This window comes from Colobus angolensis, unplaced genomic scaffold (assembly GCF_000951035.1).
Source record: "Colobus angolensis palliatus isolate OR3802 unplaced genomic scaffold, Cang.pa_1.0 Scaffold91, whole genome shotgun sequence".
Taxonomy (NCBI): Eukaryota; Metazoa; Chordata; class Mammalia; order Primates; family Cercopithecidae; genus Colobus; species Colobus angolensis.
Window position 1 is genome coordinate 6,711,797 of NW_012123043.1, and position 20,500 is coordinate 6,732,296.

Consider the following 20,500-nt stretch of genomic DNA (forward strand, 5'->3'; position numbering starts at 1 on the left):
AATAATAATAATAATTAGTACTGTGCTATTGCTTCTGTTTGGGCTGTATGTTTGGCTGTTTGTTATTAATAGGTTCTGGGGTTTTGTTTTGTTTTGTTTTTCAATGTAGTGGGCTTCCTTGAGACTGAGACCTGATTTTCAAGAGACTTTCTGGGTGGGTTCATGCTAATATCAGAACATACTTTGTACCCATTAGTAGTTACTGAATACAGAAAAATTGACTAAGGATACAGAAATTCTGCTTTTGCAATTTCAGGAGAAGAACCCTTGGTTAGATTGAGTCTTACTGAGAGACTGGGGAAGCGAAAATTTTCAGCAGGTAAAGTTTTGTGCATATCTTTTCTTTTCTGCTTGTTTGTGCGTTAACATGATAGCTTCTCCAAACTCTCTTTAAACAGATCACATCATTATTATTGGTGCCCCTGTATTGGCTGAAAGCACTTATAAATTCCTCATGTTTTCATGAGTGCTTTGTACGTTTTATTGAAGTTACAGAGATTTGAAGTGTTGCAATTGAATTAGATTATGACCATGACGAGCATTTTGGAAGGAACTAGATTTTTAGAATGGTAAAGAACACCTCTATTTCTCTGGACATACTTACTGTGAGTGTTTTAGAGGTGAAAAAAATCATTGGTTAATATAATGTGTGTCTCTTAGAATATAGGAATCCCTAAGAAGAAAGAAGAAAATATGTATATATAAAATTTGAGTCCTTGAGTCTGTTGGTGCTTGCTTATTTATTTATTTAGAGACAGAGTCTTGTTATGTTACCCAGGCTGGAGTGCAGTGGTGCAATCTCATCTCACTGCAACCACCATCTCCTGGGCTCAAGTGATCCTCCCGCCAGCCTCCCAAGTAACTGAGACCATAGGCATACACCACTATACCTGGCTAATTTTTGTAATTTTTGTAGCGATGGGGTTTCACCATGTTGCCCAGGCTGGTATCCAACTCCTGGGCTCAAGTGATCTGCCGGCCTTGGCCTCCCAAAGTACTGCAATTACAGGCATGAGTTACCATGCTTTGCTGCTATTTTATTTTTGGGGGGAGGTACTTTACCATATTAGTAAATTGTTGTATAACTACCCTAATGTGTCTGACTCCAAAAAATTATTATTATTGTTTGAAACGAGAGTCTTGCTCTGTTGCCCACTCTGGCGTGCACTGGCACAATCTCAGCTCACTGCAACCTCCACCTCCTGGGTTCAAGTGATTCTCCTGCCTCAGCCTCCTGAGTAGCTGAGATTACAGGCACTACCCCCGGCTAATTTTTGTAGTTTTAGTAGAGATGGGGTTTCCGCCATGTTGGCCAGGCTGGTCTCGATGAACTCCTGCCCTCAGGTGATCCACCCACGTCCGCCTCCCAAAGTGCTGGGATTATAGGTGTGAGCCACTGTGCCTGGCTTTCAAAAAATTATTTTGAGAATTTTTTCTGACTTCAGAATTTTCTTCATACTGTTTTAAATGTCCTAAAAAGGAAACCTTACCTCCATTTTGTGTTTTCTTTGATGCAATTCTCACTACCCTATCTACCCTATCTTCAGAATTGTTCTGAACTTAGTAACATTTCAAAGTTTCAGACAGTGAGATGGGAATGTATTGTTGAATGAGTTATGCACTTTACGCTCTAAGTAATAAAAACTTTCAGTGATGAGATAATGCCCATGAATGAAATTAATATTTGCTATGGCTTTGCTGTATATCAACGAGCATTATGTAAATTCTCATCGAATCCTCAGCAACCATGAGTAAACTATGCGCAATGTTTGGCACTTGATATCAGTAAATATTTTCTGCACTGAGCTCAAACTCAGGAAGGGTTAAATAACTTGCCCAAGGTTATAGTCAAATGAATACTTTACACGTTATACAGTCCTTTACAAAAAGAGCTTAGAAGAGACAGAAATGAGGCAGTCTTTAGAAATCTCTTGTAGCTGTAAATAGAGAAACAATACCAGTTCTAGGTTTTAAAGAGCAGTATTTTATTTTTATTTATTTACAATATCACAAATCCACTTTTACTGACTTTTCATTGGTTTAAACCCTTGTGGTGTACAGCATCACTCAGATTCTGTGTCCAATAGCGTTAGCAGGAAGATTACTTTGGAATTTGGCATGAACCACACCACTGTTTCCATGGGCCTGAGTTACCTTTCCCCAGATTACTTTGGTTTTGTTTGGTTTGCCACCAGGAGTCACTGTGTTGTTCTTTGCTTTGTATACATAAGCACATCTCTTGCCCAAATAGAATTCTGTTTCTTCTGGGACATAAACACCTTCAATTTTAATAAAAACTATGTGCTCCCTTTTTTTCCGGAGACCTGTGCCCTTGGACCACAGACTTCCAGACATATTCCCTTTAAGAAGTCCTGTTCCCAGCAGGCCTCCACAGGATCCAAGATGGTGGGGAGAGCTAAGAGCAGTATTTTAATGTCTCAGCATGTATTTAGAGTACAAACCAAATCAGGGTTCCAAATTAATAAGACTTTCAGTTTGGATAAAGCTGATCTAGAAATTTTAGGTAGAAAAAAATAATACTAAGCCAGGTATGGTGGTCAGCATGCCTGTAGTCCCAGCTACTTGGGCAGCTGAGGTTAGAGGATCCCTTGAGCCCAGGACTTTGAGTCAAGCCTGGGCAACATAGCAAGACCCTGTCTCTAAAAATAATAATTAAAAGTTTTTAAAATATAGAAATGAGCTGTTTTAACATCAGCATACATATAAACTTTGTGATTGTTTTCTATTTAAATTATAAATGAGGGGAGAAAGACAATTTTTTTTTTTTTTTTTTGAGGCGGAGTCTCGCTCTGCCGCCCGGGCTGGAATGCAGTGGCCAGATCTCAGCTCACTGCAAGCTCCACCTCCCAGGTTCCCGCCATTCTCCTGCCTCAGCCTCCTGAGTAGCTGGGACTACAGGCGCCCGCCACGTCACCCGGCTAGTTTTTTTTTGTATTTTTTAGTAGAGACAGGATGGTCTCGATCTCCTGACCTCGTGATCCGCCCGTCTCGGCCTCCCAAAGTGCTGGGATTACAGGCTTGAGCCACCGTGCCCGGCCTTGAAGTTTTTAATGATACCTTGCAAACAATGTAACTTCAGTCAAGCAATCTAAAAAACCGTTTTTAAAAACTGGTGACTTTTAAGCAACTTGTATTGAACAGTGTAATAAAACTAGAAGGCTGAACGTGGTAGCTTATACCTGTAATCCCAGCACTTTGAGAGGCCAAGGCGGGTGGATCACAAGGTCAGGAGTTCAAGACCCGCCTGACCAACATGGTGAAACTACTGAAAATACAAACATCTCTACTACAAAAAGTTCTCTACTGAAAATACAAAAATCAACTGGGCATGGTGGCGTGCGCCTGTAATCCCAGCTACTCGGGAGGCTGAGGCAGGAGAATCGCTTGAACCAGGAGGCGGAGGTGGCAGTGAGCTGAGATTGCGCCACTGCCCTCCAGCCTGGGTGAAAGAATGAGACTCCATCTCAAAAAAATAGCAACTAGAATTAGGAAACTTGATTTAGGTCTTGGCTGTATCACTAACTAGTTGATGACTTGGGTAAGATACAGAATATTTCAGAACCTTAGATTTCTTTTCTAGAATTGGAGAAAAAGGGGTTATGTGGCTCTCAAAGTCTTCATACTAAAAAACTTTTACAATTCTTAACCTGTCTTCCTCATCCTGGATGGATTTACTTAATTCAGCAGCTGACCAGTTAAGATTTTTGGCTTAGTGCTGTAATCCTAGCATTTGGAGGCTGAAGTGGGCAGATCACCTGAGCTCAGGAATTGAAGACCAGCCTGGGCAACATGGCAAACCCTTGTCTCTACTAAAAGTACAAAAATTAACCAGGCATGGCGTGTGCCTGTAGTCCAGCTAATTGGGAGGCTGAGTTGGGAGGATCACTTGAGCCCAGGAGGTGGAGGTTGCAGTGAGCTGAGATTGCACCACTGCACTCCAGCCTGGGTGAGAGAGTGAGATCCTGTCTCAAAAAAAAAACAGATTCTTTGTACATGAAGATTTTTCACATTTCTAATTCCGAACTTTAATCTCAACCAGGGTTTATGACCTTTCCTTTGTAAGTTTAGTCAGTTAATTTATGTGGTAAATGTTTGTGCATTCTAATTTTTTGCTCTTTTCCTTGTCTCTTTTTTTTTTTTTCCTTGAGAATGAGGCCTTGCTGTATCGCCCAGGCTGGAGTGTAGTATTACGATCATAGCTCACTGTAGCCTTTCTACCTCCTGGGCTCAAGTGACCCTCCTGCTTCAGCCTCCTAAGTAGCTGGGACCACAGGTGTGTGCCACCATGCCCGACTATTTTTTATTTTAATTTTTTTAGAGACAAGGTCTTGCTCTGTTGCCCAGGCTGGTGTCGAACTCCTGGCCTTAAGTGGTCCTCCTGCCTTGACCTCCCAAAGTGCTGGGATTACAGGCCTGAGCCACTGCACCTCGCCTTCCTACCTCTTCTTTCTAGGACACTTTTATGTTTCTAACATTGAGCTCTAAGGAGGCCGATGAACAAACATGCCATATGTATGCAGAACACTTAACAGAGTTATGCTGTGTTGTCTGTTTTTGTTTGTATTTCTTGACCTTGCTGAAGATTGACTTGAAATCTTAAACTAAGTTCTCCCTCTTTATAGGCAGTGACAGTGATCCTCCATTAAAGCGTAGCCTGGCACAGAGGCTAGGGAAGAAAGTTGAAGTTCCAGAAACTAACATTGACAAAACACCAAAGAAAGGTACCTGTGTTCTTATATACTTTGTGTGTGTATGTAATTGTGACACTTGTTTCTTGTAATGCTAACAGCTGTGGTTTGTCATTCTTTGTTCAGGTAAATAGGTTATCTTGTATTTGTTATATTATTCACTCAACAAACATTTAATCCTTACTCAGCTAGATTCTGGGTAGACACCATTGAAAAAAACACTGTCATACTCCTCAGGAGCTTATAGGATAAATGGCAGGTAGGAATACTTAGAAATGCGATAAATTTTGTAACAGAGAAAAGTACACAGTGTTATGGTAACATGTAGGAGAGGCACCTATTATTATCATCTGTTAGGGGAAGGTTCACAGAAGAAGTTATATTAAAGTTTGGACCTAAGGCATGAGTTAGAAATTAGCCAGATGAAGTTCGAGAGCCAGGGGCTGTGTCTCAGGCAGAGAGAATAGCTCCTGCAAAGGCAGAGCTAAGAGTGGTATGCTCAAGGAACTGCATATGGCTGAAACATAGAAGTGGACTGAAGAGCGTGGTGACTGGATCATAATGTAGTCTTTAAGCCATGTTAGAAAGTTTGGACTTATTCTAAGATATTAACAACCCATTGAAAGGTCATAAACAGGCTGGGCATGGTAGGTCATGCCTGTAATCCCAGTACTTTGGGAGACCGAGGGGGGGTGGATCACTAAGTCAGGAGTTCAAGACCAGCCTGGCCAAGATGGTGAAACCCTGTCTGTACTAAAAACTACAAAAATGAGCTGGACGCAGTGGCAGGCACCTGTAATCCCAGCTACTCGGAGGCAAGAGAATCGCTTGAACCTGGGTGGCGAGGTTGTAGTGAGCCGAGATCGCACCACTGCACTCTAGCCTGGGTGACCGAGTGAGACTCCATCTCAAAAAAAAAAAGAAAGGTTATAAACAAGGATCAAAGGTTCAAATGTGCATTTTAAAACCATTACCTTGCCTGCAATATGGAGACAGATTACAAGGGGGCAAACATACTGGCCTGGAGATGAGTTGGCAGGCTGTTAAAATAATCTGGATAGGATGAGGTCGTGGCATAGGTTTGGTATTTTGGAAGTTTATTTGAGGCATGTGGACTAAATCAAGAGATGGCTGGGAGTTAGATTTTTTTGTTTTGTTTTGTTCGTTTAAAGACAAGATTTCGCTGTGTTGCCCAGGGTGGATTCAAATTTCTGGCCTCAAGCCATCCTCCTCCTTCAGCCTCCCAAGTAGCTGGGAATATAGAAATGCACTACTGCGCCCCTCAGGGAATTAAAATTCTTTCTGGTTGAAGGAGAACAAAAAGCCAAGGTTGGATTTATGTTTTTTCCCCTTTTATGACTTGCAGTGAAACACTGACATTAAATTATTAAAGAATAGGTGTTTTTTTCTTCTCATTGTGTTTGGTTTTAACTTTCTTTGAAATAAGAAGCTTCCTTTAATTTTTCCCCTTGCCCAAGGGGCTTTGATGAGTAGATGTTCCTGTTTGGAGGTTTTCTTGCATTCTCAGAGCAAGCTAAAGTTGCTTTCTTTGCCACATTCCTTTCCTCCTTGTCTATCGATCATATTGAAGATTTTCATAACTAAGGAGCATATTTTAAATTTACTTGGAGGAAAAATTCTTTCAATGACAATAAGGTTTTAGAAGGCTCTACAATAACAAAATTATTTTCTTTAATTCAGTAGTTTTTGCTTTTCAGATATAAAGTAAGTTTTTCTTTGTTTCTTTTGGTATTTTTGATTTTTGAGACAGTCTCACTCTCTCACCCAGACTGGAATGCAGTAGTGCGATCTCAGCTTACCCTAACCTCTGCCTCCTGGGTTCAAACGATTCTCCTGTCTCAGCCTCCAGAGTAGCTGAGATTACAGGCATGTGCCACCATACCTGGCTAATTTTTGTATGTTTAGTAGAGATGGGGTTTCACCAAGTTGGCCAGGCTGATCTTGAACTCCTGACCTCAGGTAATCTGCCTGCCTTAGCCTCCCAAAGTGTTTGATTATAGGCATGAGCCACCATGCCTGGCATGTTATAAGCTTTCCAGAGTACTCTAGGGAATCTATGATTGACATAAATCTGTTCTGTGGAGAAGAAAAATTTTTTTTTTTTTTTAAATACAGGGTCCCTCTCTGTGGCCCAGGCTGGAGTACAGTGGCGCCATCTTGGCTCACTGCAACCTCTGCCTCCCGGGTTCAAGTGATTCTCCTGCCTCAGCCTCCCTAGTAGCTAGAATTACAAGCACACGCCACCATGCTCGACTAATTTTTGTATTTTTAGTAGAGACGTGGTTTTACCATGTTGGCCAGGCTGGTCTCAAACTCCTGACCTCAGGTTATCCACCCGCCTCGGCCTCCCAGAGTGCTAGGATTACAGATGTGTGCCAATATGCCCAACAAACTTGTATTTAACCTGTAAAAAGTTTCTGTTTAACTTTTGATTTTTTAAAATCTTTATTTTTTTTTTTTATTTTTTTGAGACAGAGTCTCTTGTCACCCAGGTTGGAGTGCAGTGGCATGATCTCAGCTCACTGCAACCTCCACCTCTCAGGTTCAAGTGATTCTTCTGCCTCAGCCTCCTGAGTAGCTGGAATTGCAGGCACCCGCCACTATGCCTGGCTAATTTTTTTTTTTTTTTTTTTTTTTTTTTGGTAGAGACGGGGTTTCACCATATTGGCCAGGCTGGCCTTGAACCCCTGACCTCAAGTGATCAGCCTGCCTCAGCCTCCCAAAGTTCTGGTATTACAGGTGTGTGCCACCATGCCCAGCAAACCTATATTTAAGCTGTAAAAAGTTTCTATTCAACTTTTGATTTTTGAAAACCTTTCTTTTCACAGCTCAAGTTTCCAAGTCTCTTAAGGAGCGATTAGGCATGTCAGCTGGTCCAAATAATGAGGATGCAACAGGTAAGTAAATCGTAAGACCAGATTCTGATAATTTTTTTCTTTGCTGTAAGAGCCTTTACTTTTTCTCAGATTTACCTGTTGCTCGTTAAGGGCTTTGGATTTTTGTTTTTTTGTTGTTCTGTTTGTTTTTTAAGTAATTGATGAAGTCAACTCAAACTCAACTGGGATCAATTCCTTTTTTGTGCTTTAGAGATGGTAAAATGATTGTTCATATAGCATTAATAGTAGGAACTTACTTATTTAATTTATTTATTTTTGAGACAGAGTTTTGCTCTTGTTGCCCAGGCTGGCGTGCAGTGGCGAGGTCTCGGCTCACTGCAACCTCCACCTCCTGTGTTCAAGTGATTCTCCTACCTCAGCCTCCCCAGTAGCTAGGAGTACAGGTGTGTGCCACCACGCCTCGTAATATTTGTATTTTTAGTAGAGATGGGATTTCACTATGTTGGTCAGTCTGGTCTCAAACTCCTGACCTCAGGTATCCACCTGCCTCAGCCTCCCAAAGTCCTGGGATTACAGGCATGAGCCACCGCACCTGGCTAAATAGTAGGAAATTAGAAACAACTTAAATATACAACAAAAAGGGTTTAGATAAAATTATGATAGTTATGTGCTGGAATAATTGCTGTCGTGAAAAGTCAAATGCTGAACAACAATGATACGGAAAAATCAAATTGTATTAGTGAAGAAAGATAACAAAAGAGCACATACCACTTTTGACCTGATTTAGGGCAACATAAGAATCTTTTTTTTTTTTTAAGTTTATTTTCCTCTTACAGAAACTTATTCTGTAGGGAAACATGCATATATATGAGATTATTCTAATTTTGTAAAGATATAAACATACGCCTTTAAAAAAAATCTTCAAAAATACACCAGAATATAAATAAAATTTGGTGTTATCTGGGTATTGAGGTTTTCTGTATATTCTTCCTGTAATTTTTAAATTTTTTAAAGTATGAAATATAACTACATAAGTATATATATGTACAATTTAAGGAATAATAAAATGAACATCCATGTATTCAACCTTCCATCTTTTTTTTTTAATACCTTGCTGGGTTCAGTTTGAGGCTTTTAAAAATTTTATATTTTTACATCTCTATTTATGAATGGTGTTAGCCGCCTTCGGTTACTTTTTATCCCCCATCCTTATCTGATTTGGATGTTAAAGTTATATTAGCATCATAACAAGGAAGTCCGATGTTGGACATTCTTATTCTATTGTACGCAACCTGAATTATTCAGAGATTTCTAGGGTTTTATCTTTCCCTAGTATGCTGCAGGTTCACTGTTATGGATCAAACATGGATCATTTTTGTTCATTCTGCTAAATCAGTATTTATGATAAATACATAAATACTGATTCAGTGGGCCCTTTGAATCTAAAGATTTGTCTTCTTTAGCTCTAGAAAACATTAATTTCTTTTGAGTATGACTGCTGCACATTTCTTTTTGTTTTCTTGTGAAATTTGTATTAGATAGATGTTGGAACTTTGGGACATACGCCTGCATGTCTCTATACTTTTTGTGTTTTTGTTTTTGGCTAACCTTCTGTGAGCTTTGTTCAACTTTGTTTTTTAGGTAAGGAATTGACAGTTTTTTTCTGTAAAGGGTCAGATATAAATAACTTTGCAGTCCACAGTGTTGCAGCTACCCCATAGAGTGAAAGCAGCCATATGCATATGTATGCAATATGTAAATGAATGACTGCTGGTGTGTTCCAGCAAAATTTCATTTACAAAATTATGTGGTTACCATATGGGCTGTATGTAGTTTGCCTATTCCTTTTTAGATGGCTGATTTGGGGCCAGCCTTATCTTTTTTTATTATCCAGTCCTTCACATGAATTTATTTTGGCACTTGAAAAATTTTATTTTTTAATAACTTTCTTTGTTCTCTTATTTTTTTTTTCTTTTTTCTCAGCCTGGGATTTCTAATTTTTTTTTTTTTTGAGATGGAGTTTCATTCTTGGTTCCTAGGCTAGAGTGCAATGGTGTGATCTCGGCTCACCGCAACTTCTGCCTCCCAGGTTCAAGTGATTCTCCTGCCTCAGGTGTTACAGGCATGCGCTGCCACGCCTGGCTAATTTTGTATTAGTAAAGACGGGGCCTCTTCATGTTAGTCAGGCTGGTCTCGAACTCCCAACCTCAGGTGATCTGTCCCCTTTGGCCTCCCAAAGTGCCGGGATTACAGGCATGAGCCACTATGCCCACCATTTTTTTTTGTTTGTTTGTTGAGACAGAGTCTCAGTCTGTTGTCCAGATTGGAGTATAGCGTGATCTCAGCTCACTGCAACCTCTGCCTCCCAGGTTAAAGTGATTCTCCTTTGTCAGCCTCCCAAGTAACTGGGATTACAGGCACGCACAATTGTGCCTGGCTAACTTTTGTATTTATAGTAGAGACAGGGTTTCACCATGTTGGCTAGGCTAGTCTCCAACTCCTGACTTCAAGTGATCCGCTCGCCTCGGCCTCCCAAAGCGCCGGGATTACAAGTGTGAGTCACTGTGCCTGGCCTGCTGTGGGATTTCTAATACAAGTCTTTATTTTTATTTTTAAAAGTTTGTGTATTATTTTGGCTTCTTAACCACTTCTTTTTGTTTATTTTGGTTTATCTTACATATTGTTTTTCTATAGTCTTAAGTACCTGGCTTGGGTTTCCTTTGATTTTAAAGAACCTTTCCCCAAGTTGTCCTCTTTCCTGACTGGGAGACTTCATTTACGTCTGGCTAAGTGGAGAGGGTGTACTAACAGGCAGCTTGTGTGGACTGAAGATGGGAAGTCTGGGGGCTCATACAGTTGCCACAGTAAGACTTTATTTTCTGATGGAAACAACTTTTTTCCTTTTTTGGATTTGCTGTTTACTTTTATCCCTCCTCCCTCCCCTTTTTCTGCTTGGTATTGTGAAAGCCTGGGATTTTCATGCTCTGCTTCTCTCCAGCCCCAACATCTTCATAATGTGCTTTTCATGGGCAAACTTGCCTCTTTTTAGGGAGCAGTTCTCAGGAGGAGGTCTTGACTGGCCCATCTGTTGTATAGGTGGTCCTTAAATTCTACCCTAATGGTTATGTCAGATCCCACTGTTGCTTTTAATACTAGTTAACCCAAGTTTGGCAGTTTCCTTTGGCTCTATTGGGAGGAGCAGAACTCACGCCTATGGTTTTAACTATTTTTTTTCCATTTTTCTGTAAATTCAGACATCTGCTTTCTGTTTTAGAAATTCTTCAAGATGTATGCTGTGCCAGTGACATCCTTATTTCTCATTGCTGGTGTGGATTTATTTTTAATGTTTTGTCATTTCAATGAAATTTTGGTAGGGGAGGGAAACGGGCTGCATGTCACCATTCATATTGTACTTTCTTGGAGTGGTAATTGTGAAATGTTTGCTACCTTGGATTGAAAGAATTTGCAATTTTTTATTAAAGAACTTGAAGATACAGGCAATTACAGTGTACTGAGTGTTCAGTGCTGTGATCAGAAAAACTAAATTGGAGGGTATCAGGTTTTAAGCAGAACTCAGTTGAAACTAACCAGGCCCAGCGTGGTGGCTCACGCCTGTAATCCCAGCACTTTGGGAGGCGAGGCAGGCAAATCTCTTGAGGCCAGGAGTTTGAGACCAGCCTGGCCAACATGGCAAAACCCTGTCTCTACAAAAAATACAAAAATTAGCCAGGCATGGTGGTGGGTGCCTTTAGGCCCAGCTACTTGGGAAGCTGAGGCAGAGAATCACTTGAACCCAGGAGGTGGAGGTTGCGGTGAGTCAAGATGACACCACTGCGCTCTCCAGCCTGGGCAACAGAGCAAAACTCTGTCTCAAAAAAAAAACCAGGTAGCAAGAGAAATGAGATCAGCAGGGAATACTCCAAGTAGAGGGAATAGCATACTCAAGAGTTCAGAAAGTGAGACAGAACACAGTATATTTAAGATTTCAGACTGGGTATGGTGGCTTATACCTGTAATCCCAGCACTTTGGTTGGCTGAGGCAGAAGGATTGCTTGAAGCCTGGAGTTTGGAGACCAGCCTGGACCACATAGGAAGACCTCATCTCTACCAAAAAAAATAAAAAGATTTTGGAAGGATGTTTTTTTTTAGGTGTGGGGGTGGGAGTTCATTAAAAGCTGTTATTCAGTGATTACATGTGTATGATCTCCAAATTATTTATTTCATAGCACTATCTCTTTTCATTATTTATTTTCTTAGCCCTTCGGTAATGAGAATGGTTCTATCTGTGAAGTGTGACATTTGCTCTTCAGTTTAGACAGATATAGAATGATTAATGTATCATTGAAAATAGCTCTTCAGTGGCATGCCAATTTCTGGGCCTTTTGCATTTTTCTTCTATCTCGTCACTTGTTTTACCTTCTTTTTATCCTTTATCATTTAATATCACTTCTTGTAGACAAGGGTAGGTGTTCCTGCTGTGTCCTTTTATAGCATTATACTTACCTTATCAAAGCAGTTATCATTACCACACTCTGCTATAGCTTGTTTAATTATTTATCTGTTAGACTGTAAATTACACGTGGACAGAGATTTTATTTTGCTTACCATTGTATTTCTAGCCCAGTGTTCATTACATGTTTATAGCCATAAGTTAATGAATAATTTATTGCTATTTTTGTTAAGGTTTATAATGACAAATTTATCCAACTAGTAAATGGCTTTCAGTTTCTGAAGAATAAGCTTCTGAATAGAAATGCAAATCGATTTTTGCCTCCAAAGAGTTTTCCTTGAGGACCACTGCCTGAAACTTGTAGTAATCTAAAATTGAAATAGAAACAATTAGCCGGGCTTGGTGGCGGGTACCTGTAGTCCCAGCTACTTGGGAGGCTGAGGCAGGAGAATCACTTGAACCCTGGGAGGCAGAGGTTGCAGTGAGCCGAGATTATTACCACTGCACTCCAGCCTTGCTCCAGGGTAAAAGAGCAAGACTGTCTCAAAAAAAAAAAAGAAAAGAAAAGAAATAAATGTTACCCTTTTGATCCTTTTAATTGACTGCTTAAACGATAGCTCTCTATTGGACTGTCTTGATCCAAGAAGAGAGAGATCATAAGTCAATAAGAGGTGAACTTCAAGTATAATGACATGTTTTTCTCCTATGAAAACAGAGAAAGTTAATAAAGTTGGTGAGATCCATGTGAAGACATTAGAAGAAATTCTTCTTGAAAGAGCCAGTCAGAAACGTGGAGAATTGCAAACTAAACTCAAGACAGAAGGACCTTCAAAAACTGATGATTCTACTTCAGGAGCAAGAAGCTCCTCCACTATCCGTATCAAAACCTTCTCTGAGGTCCTGGCTGAAAAAAAACATCGGCAGCAGGAAGCAGAGAGACAAAAAAGCAAAAAGGATGCAACTTACATCAAGCTAAAGACTGATAGTGAAATTAAAAAAACGGTAGTTTTGCCACCCATTGTTGCCAGCAAAGGACAGTCAGAGGAGCCTGCAGGTAAAACAAAGTCTATGCAGGAGGTGCACATCAAGACACTAGAAGAAATTAAACTGGAGAAGGCACTGAGGGTGCAGCAGAGCTCTGAGAGCAGCACCAGCTCCCCGTCTCAACACGAGGCCACTCCAGGGGCAAGGCGGCTGCTGCGAATCACCAAAAGAACAGGTAACAAGAGAACTTGGTCTCTAGTACCACGTCCCCACATAGTATTCTAGAGGGGGTGTTCCATGGGATCTTCATAGGAGTTCTTTGACAACCTTTCTTTACTCAGATAACGTTGAAAACACTGAATTAAATGAAGTTTTTCAGTAGTGCTATGTAGACCTTTGCTTTTGTTTTATTTTATTTTTGAGACAGTCTCACTCTGTCACCCAGGCTGGAGTGCAGTGGCGTGATCTTGGCTCACTGTAGCCTCCACCTCCTGGGTTCAAGTGATTCTCTTGCCTCAGCCTCCCGAGTAGCTGGAGCTACAGGCATGTGCCACCACATCCGGCTAATTTTTGTATGTTTAATAAAGATGGGTTTTCACCATGTTGGCCAGGCTGGTCTCAAACTCCTCACCTCAAGTGTGATCTGCTCACTTCAGTCTCCCAAAGTGCTGGGATTACAGATGTGACCTACCATGCCCGGCCAACCTTTGCTATTTTAATGTGTATTTTGAGACTTTAGGAGCACAAATGGACTTTAACTGTAATTTTATTTGTCCTGTCTTACTACTTTCATTAAATAAAGTTTTGTTTAACATATCTGTCATGAAGTTGCAGCTTAAATAAAGTAACTAATGATGTCTTTAATGTGAATACAGGGATGAAAGAAGAGAAGAACCTTCAGGAAGGAAATGAAGTTGATTCTCAGAGCAGTGTTAGAACAGAAGCTAAAGAGGTAAATTTAAGATCATTGTATGGTTTTGTTCATGGCAAACAAAGGCTAGATAATTGGTAGTTTTACCTTACAGTAAATTTCTAAATAATTCACTCATATATTAGGTAAACAATCTTTCTTTTTCCTTATAATTTCTTATGAGAATTTCCTATAGTTCTGTGTATATCAGTATTTGCTGCCGTTTTAAAGTTTTTTGTTTAATTGGCCATCAATATTTTTTAAACTGAGTTTTTTCTAATGCTATGCATCATACAAAAGTTGGAAATTTAATTTTTTTTAAAAATGAACAAGCCCTAAAAATATACAGCTCAGATGTAGCCATCATTATCTTTTCCATGGATTTCTTCGAGATTTTTCAGTCTTGCTCTGTTGCCCAGGCTGGAGTGCAGTGGCATTATCTCGGTTCACTGCAACCTTTGCCACCTGGGTTCAAGCGATTCTTGTGCCTCTGCCTCCCATATAGCTGGGATCAAAGGCATGCACCGCCATGCCTGGCTAATTTTTGTATTTTTAGTAGAGACAGGGTTTTGCCTTGTTGTCCAGAGTGGTCTCGAACTTCTGGCTTCAAGTGACCCGCCTGCCTTGGCCTCCCAAAGTGCTGGGATTACATGTAGGAGCCACCACACTTGGCCTTCTTCGACCTTTTTGTTTATATATGCATGCATGTGAATTTGTTTAATGTTAAACCCATGTTTAGAACATAATTGAGAACTCTACAGTGTATCATTTTACAGCCTGCTTTAACTTTATCATGTTAATAATTCTTCAAGAAGTTTGTTTTTACTGACCACATGATTCTCCATTATACAAATATAGTCTTTTTCTGGACATTCAGATTGTGTTTTACACAGTCATAAATAAAATAATATCTTTGTACATAAATCTTTGTGCAAGTATTTGATTATTTAGGAATTATTAGTATTTGACTTAGAGTCATGGTTGTCCAGCCTGTAGAATCTGGGTTTTTTATTATTGCACAAATGTCTAATTCTAATCTTTCATCTCTAACAGGGTATTGTCTATTTGACATCAAATAAAGAGCTTTTCTCTCAGATTCTGGATCATGTGAGACTCTGCTTAACTTAGATGTTAGTCTGGTACTTACATCATAGAGGTTATTAGAGGTATCAGATTTTAATTCTGTCATTTAAATTTATCCACAGGCTTCAGGTGAGACCACAGGAGTTGACATCACTAAAATTCAAGTCAAGAGATGTGAGACCATGAGAGAGAAGCACATGCAGAAACAGCAGGAGAGGGAAAAATCAGTCTTGACACCTCTTCGGGGAGATGTGGCCTCTTGCAATACCCAAGTGGCAGAGAAACCAGTGCTCACTGCTGTACCAGGAATCACACGGCACCTGACCAAACGGCTTCCCACAAAGTCATCCCAGAAGGTGGAGGTAGAAACCTCAGGGATTGGAGACTCAGTATTGAATGTGAAATGTGCAGCACAGACCTTGGAAAAAAGGGGTAAAGGCAAGTATTTCTATACTATGTATTGTTTCAGGTTATCAAAATTACCAAATTCAACCCAGTTGTTGCCAGGAAGTTACTGGCAACAACTGGGTTGAATTTCATTTGCCTTATATCCACAGGTAGACAGTAATATTTCTGATATTTTTATACAAAGGCAGAACGAGATGAGTTCTTTTCTCAGAATTTAAAATTGCTATTTAAAAAGCTTTGTGTAAAACTTTCTATGGTGCATCTTTCCTCTGGTATTGAATAAAAAAGAATAGAGGAATGGTAACAAATTTAAGTGGTATTATATCTACATGGTGACCACAAATTGTGTTTGGATCATTTTCAGTCTCTTTTTAAATAAATTATTTGTGATATTTCTAGTACTGAAGGAGTTTTGATATTTTATTCTGAGTTATTCTCCATTTAAAAGAGTTTATTCTCGCTGTTTATCAGATATTTTCTGCCCCTTGTAGCTAAACCCAAAGTGAATGTGAAGCCATCTGTGGTTAAAGTTGTGTCATCCCCCAAATTGGCCCCAAAACGTAAGGCAGTGGAGATGCACCCTGCTGTCATTGCCGCTGTGAAGCCACTCAGCTCCAGCAGTGTCCTACAGGAACCCCCAGCCAAGAAAGCAGCTGTGGTAAGACGTATATTCACTTCGTGGTGCTTTATTCTGTGTGGTGGGAAAGCGGAAAAGACTGTCTACTAGCACTCTTATCTATATCTTGTGCATATTGCTTCCTGGCGTTTCCGTAATTTGGGTTATTACTGTATTTTATACTCAACAGTTTGACATTTGTGAAGTAGCAGGACAGGATTTTTTAAAAGCTAATTTTTAGGTGGCAAGATATTTTGCTTATTTATATACTCAACCTTTAGATTATCGATTCTTAGATTCACAGGCTTCAAGAATCGTAGCCACAATTCTAAGAAGGCAGCAAAAGAAAATGAATATGCTCAAATTAAAAAGCCAACTCTCATGGCCGGGCGCGGTGGCTCAAGCCTGTAATCCCAGCACTTTGGGAGGCCGAGACGGGATCGAGACCATCCTGGCTAACACGGTGAAACCCCGTCTCTACTAAAAATACAAAAACTAGCCGGGTGAGGTGGCGGGCGCCTGTAGTCCCAGCTACTCCGGAGGCTGAGGCAGGAGAATGGCGTAAACCCGGGAGGCGGAGCTTGCAGTGAGCTGAGATCCGGCCACTGCACTCCAGTCCGGGCAACAGAGCGAGACTCCGCCTCAAAAAAAAAAAAAAAAAAAAAGCCAACTCTCACTGAATTATATGACTCTTCTTTTGCAGGCTGTTGTCCCGCTTGTCTCTGAGGACAAATCAGTCACTGTGCCTGAAGCAGAAAATCCTAGAGACAGGTAATGCTTTGTAATTCTTTCTAAACAAACTCCAGGCCCCTGTTACTGTAGGCTCTCTAGAGAATAACACTGATAAATAACTTTAGTAACATCCAAATAAATCTGCTGCACTTCAAATTAAATGCAAGAAAATATGAAAATTTAGGGTTGCTGTTCTCCTTTGGTGCCATTGTTTACATTTTGCTATATTACCTAAAAGATGTTTTTTTGTTTGAGACAGGGTCTCACTGTGTCACCCAGACTGGAGTACAGTGGCACAATCTCTGCTCACTGCAACCTCCACTTCCTGGGTTCAAACAGTTCTCCTGCCTTAGCCTCCCAAGTAGCTGGGATTACAGGTGCCTGCCACAAGGACCAGCTAATTTTTGTATTTTTAGTAGTGACAAGTGACAGGGTTTTGCCACATTATCTTCGGTGGTCTCAGACTCCTGACCTCAAGTGAGCCACCTTCCTTGGCCTCCCAAAGTGCTGGGATTACAGGCGTGAGCTACCATGCCCAGCCTCTGAAAGATGTCTTTAACACCTACTTTGAGTTATAGAAATGCTTGGTGCTGGCCAGGCAAGGCGGCTCATGCCTGTAATCCCAGCGCTTTGGGAGACTGAGGCTGGAGGACCACTTTAGCTCAGGAGTTCAAGACCAGCCTGGACAACGTAGTGAGGTCTTGTCTCTAATAAAAATCAAAGAAATTATCCAGGCATGGTGACACATCCCTGTAGACCCGGCTACTTGGGAGGTGGAGGCAGAATGATTGCTTGAGCCAAGAAGGTCGAGGCTGGAGTGAGCCACGATTGTACCACTACACTCCAGCCTGGGTGACAGAGGGAGACTCTGCCCCCCCCCCCAAAAAAAACATGCTTGATCCCAAATCAGTAAAAGACTTGTTTCTTTTTGTATGTTCTTCGAAACAAATTTTTGCTCACTCTTTGTGTCCATGAGACTAGGTGATTCAGCAAACTATTGAAAAAAGGGCAGTTTTCTAATAATCTTTTTTTTCTTACAGTCTTGTGCTGCCTCCAACCCAGTCCTCTTCAGATTCCTCACCCCCAGAGGTGTCTGGCCCTTCCTCATCCCAAATGAGCATGAAAACTCGCCGACTCAGCTCTGCCTCAACAGGAAAGCCCCCACTCTCTGTGGAGGATGATTTTGAGAAACTAATATGGGAGATTTCAGGAGGCAAATTGGAAGCTGAGATTGACCTGGATCCTGGGAAAGATGAAGATGACCTTCTGCTTGAGCTATCAGAAATGATTGATAGCTGAAGGTGGTAGTGAGGACACTTAAAAAAAAAAATCGCCAAAAAGCTGGACTTAGTTTCACCTATTGTGACATTTACCTGAGATGATCATTTCTTTAGTCTAGAATTTGCCCCAAATCAGAAGTATACCTCTGAATTATCTGTATGTGTCCTGGATTCCTTGGGGTCAGATTTTTAAAGTTACTTTATAACCATTTTGTCCATTTGATGCCATTGTTTATCATCTTTTGAGAAAAAAGTTCTGTCATACCCTTCTCTCCACAAAAAAGACTGAGAGGGAGGTCAAGTGAAAGGGTGCAAGCAAACTTAGTGACTCCTTGAGGTGTTTGTCAGTTTTGGCTTTTTTCTCCTTTGTTGTGTTCTTTATGTATTGTCTTGATGTACTTAATATTACCTGAGTTTGAAAGGGATGAAGACAGCTGCTACCATTAAGGACCAAATTTTGTGCTACCACTAAACAAAAATACCCACTCAGTCTGTGTTAAAATGTATGTCTTTTTAAAGGTATTTAGAGATTCAGCTAAGCTTTAAAGAGGGCTGAGCAGCTCAGGAAGCCTGTAATGTGGGCATAACTCTTTGGACCTGATTTTGATGCTTCTGCTGCTCCGTTAGCCTCTGAAGAGCAATATCTAATTTATTATTACTGTAATTTTTTAAAAGGCTTTAAAGTGCCTCAGGGAGTCCCCTGAAACTAATTTTCTATTTCTGGGATTCCCTGGATTCATTATATGAGATGGTGACATGATTAGAGGAAATTCTTTTGTAGTATGAAAATTGTCCCTTTTCTTCTTCAGTACTTGCCTCCTTACTGGCATTGAATTATCACAGGGACAAAATCTGGTAAATTTTTTATTTCTAACTCTCCCAACAAACCCCTGTTGCCCAGTATTTATTTGGTGGCCTTCACACACCTGAGGGAAAAAATGAGCTTATTCAAGCTGCCAATGTTTATCTATGGGCTGTAGCAGTACGTGGAATTGTACTGTGCCAGGGATATTGAGATGCTCTGGGGGTGTATTGTATACCTGCCAGTTTTCTTCATTTCTGAATTGAGTTTTCTTTTCTTGATGTTGGTTTCCTTCATATCACCTCAAGGTTTAGATTTGTGAAGGAATAAGCATGATGGGAATAATAGTCTTGAAAGGAGATATGTTGTATATAATCAGGAGGAGGAGGAGGAAGGAAGGACTTACCCATTTTGATATTTTGCTGTAGGTGGCCAGTTTTGTTTCTCATAGGGAAATCTGACCCACCTGTCATGTTGGCTCCTAAGGAACTGCTGTTGTAAGCGGCTCATCAAGAGTTGAACTTCATGTAGCCTTGTTGGGAATATGGAAAAGGAAGAAAGCCACAGGACTGCCCATTCAGTCTTGGGAAGATTTGGATGATTCTGCACACGCAAAAATGACTTGAAATTTATGTATAGACACACCTCTACCAATCCATCTTCAGCTGACTGAATGTTGTATGATAGCCCTTCTCCAAAGCAGGGGTAGAATGTTCAGGTTGCACCACAAATTTTCTACTTATTTCGTTTTTGGAATCAGCTTACAGATTCCAGGTCCCTTTTGTATATATTCTTTATTCTTTTGCTTTTTTAAAAAGTAATTTTGTTTCATATTTAAAGCACTTGTATTAGTCAATGTTTTGTGTTCCGCATTATTTGAACCATTTGCCCTTACAGAAAGAGAAATACTTGTTTGTGTTTTAAATAAAACTGATGTAGGAAAGTCTTGATGTTGTGAGCTAAGTAATCTTACATCATCATGTCAGCCTAGGATCCACCTTGACAAGCGACCCCAATCAGAATGCTATTGGCCTTTCGTGTAAGTGCCCAAATTTCAGTTATTATTTGGCTTAGAAATCTTTCACCTGGATATATTGCCAAATTAACAAGTGTGCTCAGTTTTAGCTGCATGTGCTTTAGGTAAGAATTTATATTATTATAATGTGAAGATTTTTTTTCTGACACAGATACTTCTTAGTGTTGTAACTCAAGCAATGCCGTTAAGTTTTTAAAACGAGGGAGGGTTTAAAAGTGATCTTAGGGAGTCTCTCTGGGCCTACTCTGGCTCAAGAGGCTGATAAAAAATAAATGAATAAACGTGATCTTTAGAGTCAACGATACAGAATTTTCAAGCATGAAGGTGCAGCAGATAAGAAATTAAATTTGATGGAAGTCCAGGTTTCTTAATAGGTGTGCCAATTTTTTAAATTGTGGGATTGCATATGTTTGTTAGCTACCAAAGAACATAGATTTTTCCTGTTAGTCTGAAGTCGTCCCAACAAGTTGAATCAACTTTTCACAAAAAGCAAAAGACTGGTTTTGATTGATAGTTTTTCATTTTACCAGTAAGAAAAGGGCCCAAATGTTCCAGTTTGGTTATAGCCAGAAATAAGATAGTTTTATGTTTCATATATTTTATCTCAAGGTAGTAATTCCTAAACTTCTGGC

General features: G+C 40.2%; 1 protein-coding gene across 6 annotated transcripts in view; it reads left to right on the forward strand.

Moving 5' to 3' along the window:
• ZC3H11A (zinc finger CCCH-type containing 11A) overlaps positions 1–19,778 on the forward strand; it is a 64,573-nt gene extending 44,795 nt beyond the window's left edge. For all 6 annotated transcript variants that reach the window (XM_011931815.1, XM_011931817.1, XM_011931816.1 and 3 more), the window contains 9 exons: positions 257–319; positions 4,644–4,742; positions 7,559–7,627; positions 12,733–13,236; positions 13,877–13,953; positions 15,117–15,432; positions 15,894–16,060; positions 16,722–16,789; positions 17,791–19,778. In XM_011931815.1, the coding sequence (XP_011787205.1) occupies positions 257–319; positions 4,644–4,742; positions 7,559–7,627; positions 12,733–13,236; positions 13,877–13,953; positions 15,117–15,432; positions 15,894–16,060; positions 16,722–16,789; positions 17,791–18,049 (1,622 nt within the window). In that variant the 3' untranslated portion in view covers positions 18,050–19,778. The remainder of the gene's footprint in view (positions 1–256; positions 320–4,643; positions 4,743–7,558; positions 7,628–12,732; positions 13,237–13,876; positions 13,954–15,116; positions 15,433–15,893; positions 16,061–16,721; positions 16,790–17,790) is intronic.
• Positions 19,779–20,500: the final 722 nt, after the last annotated feature.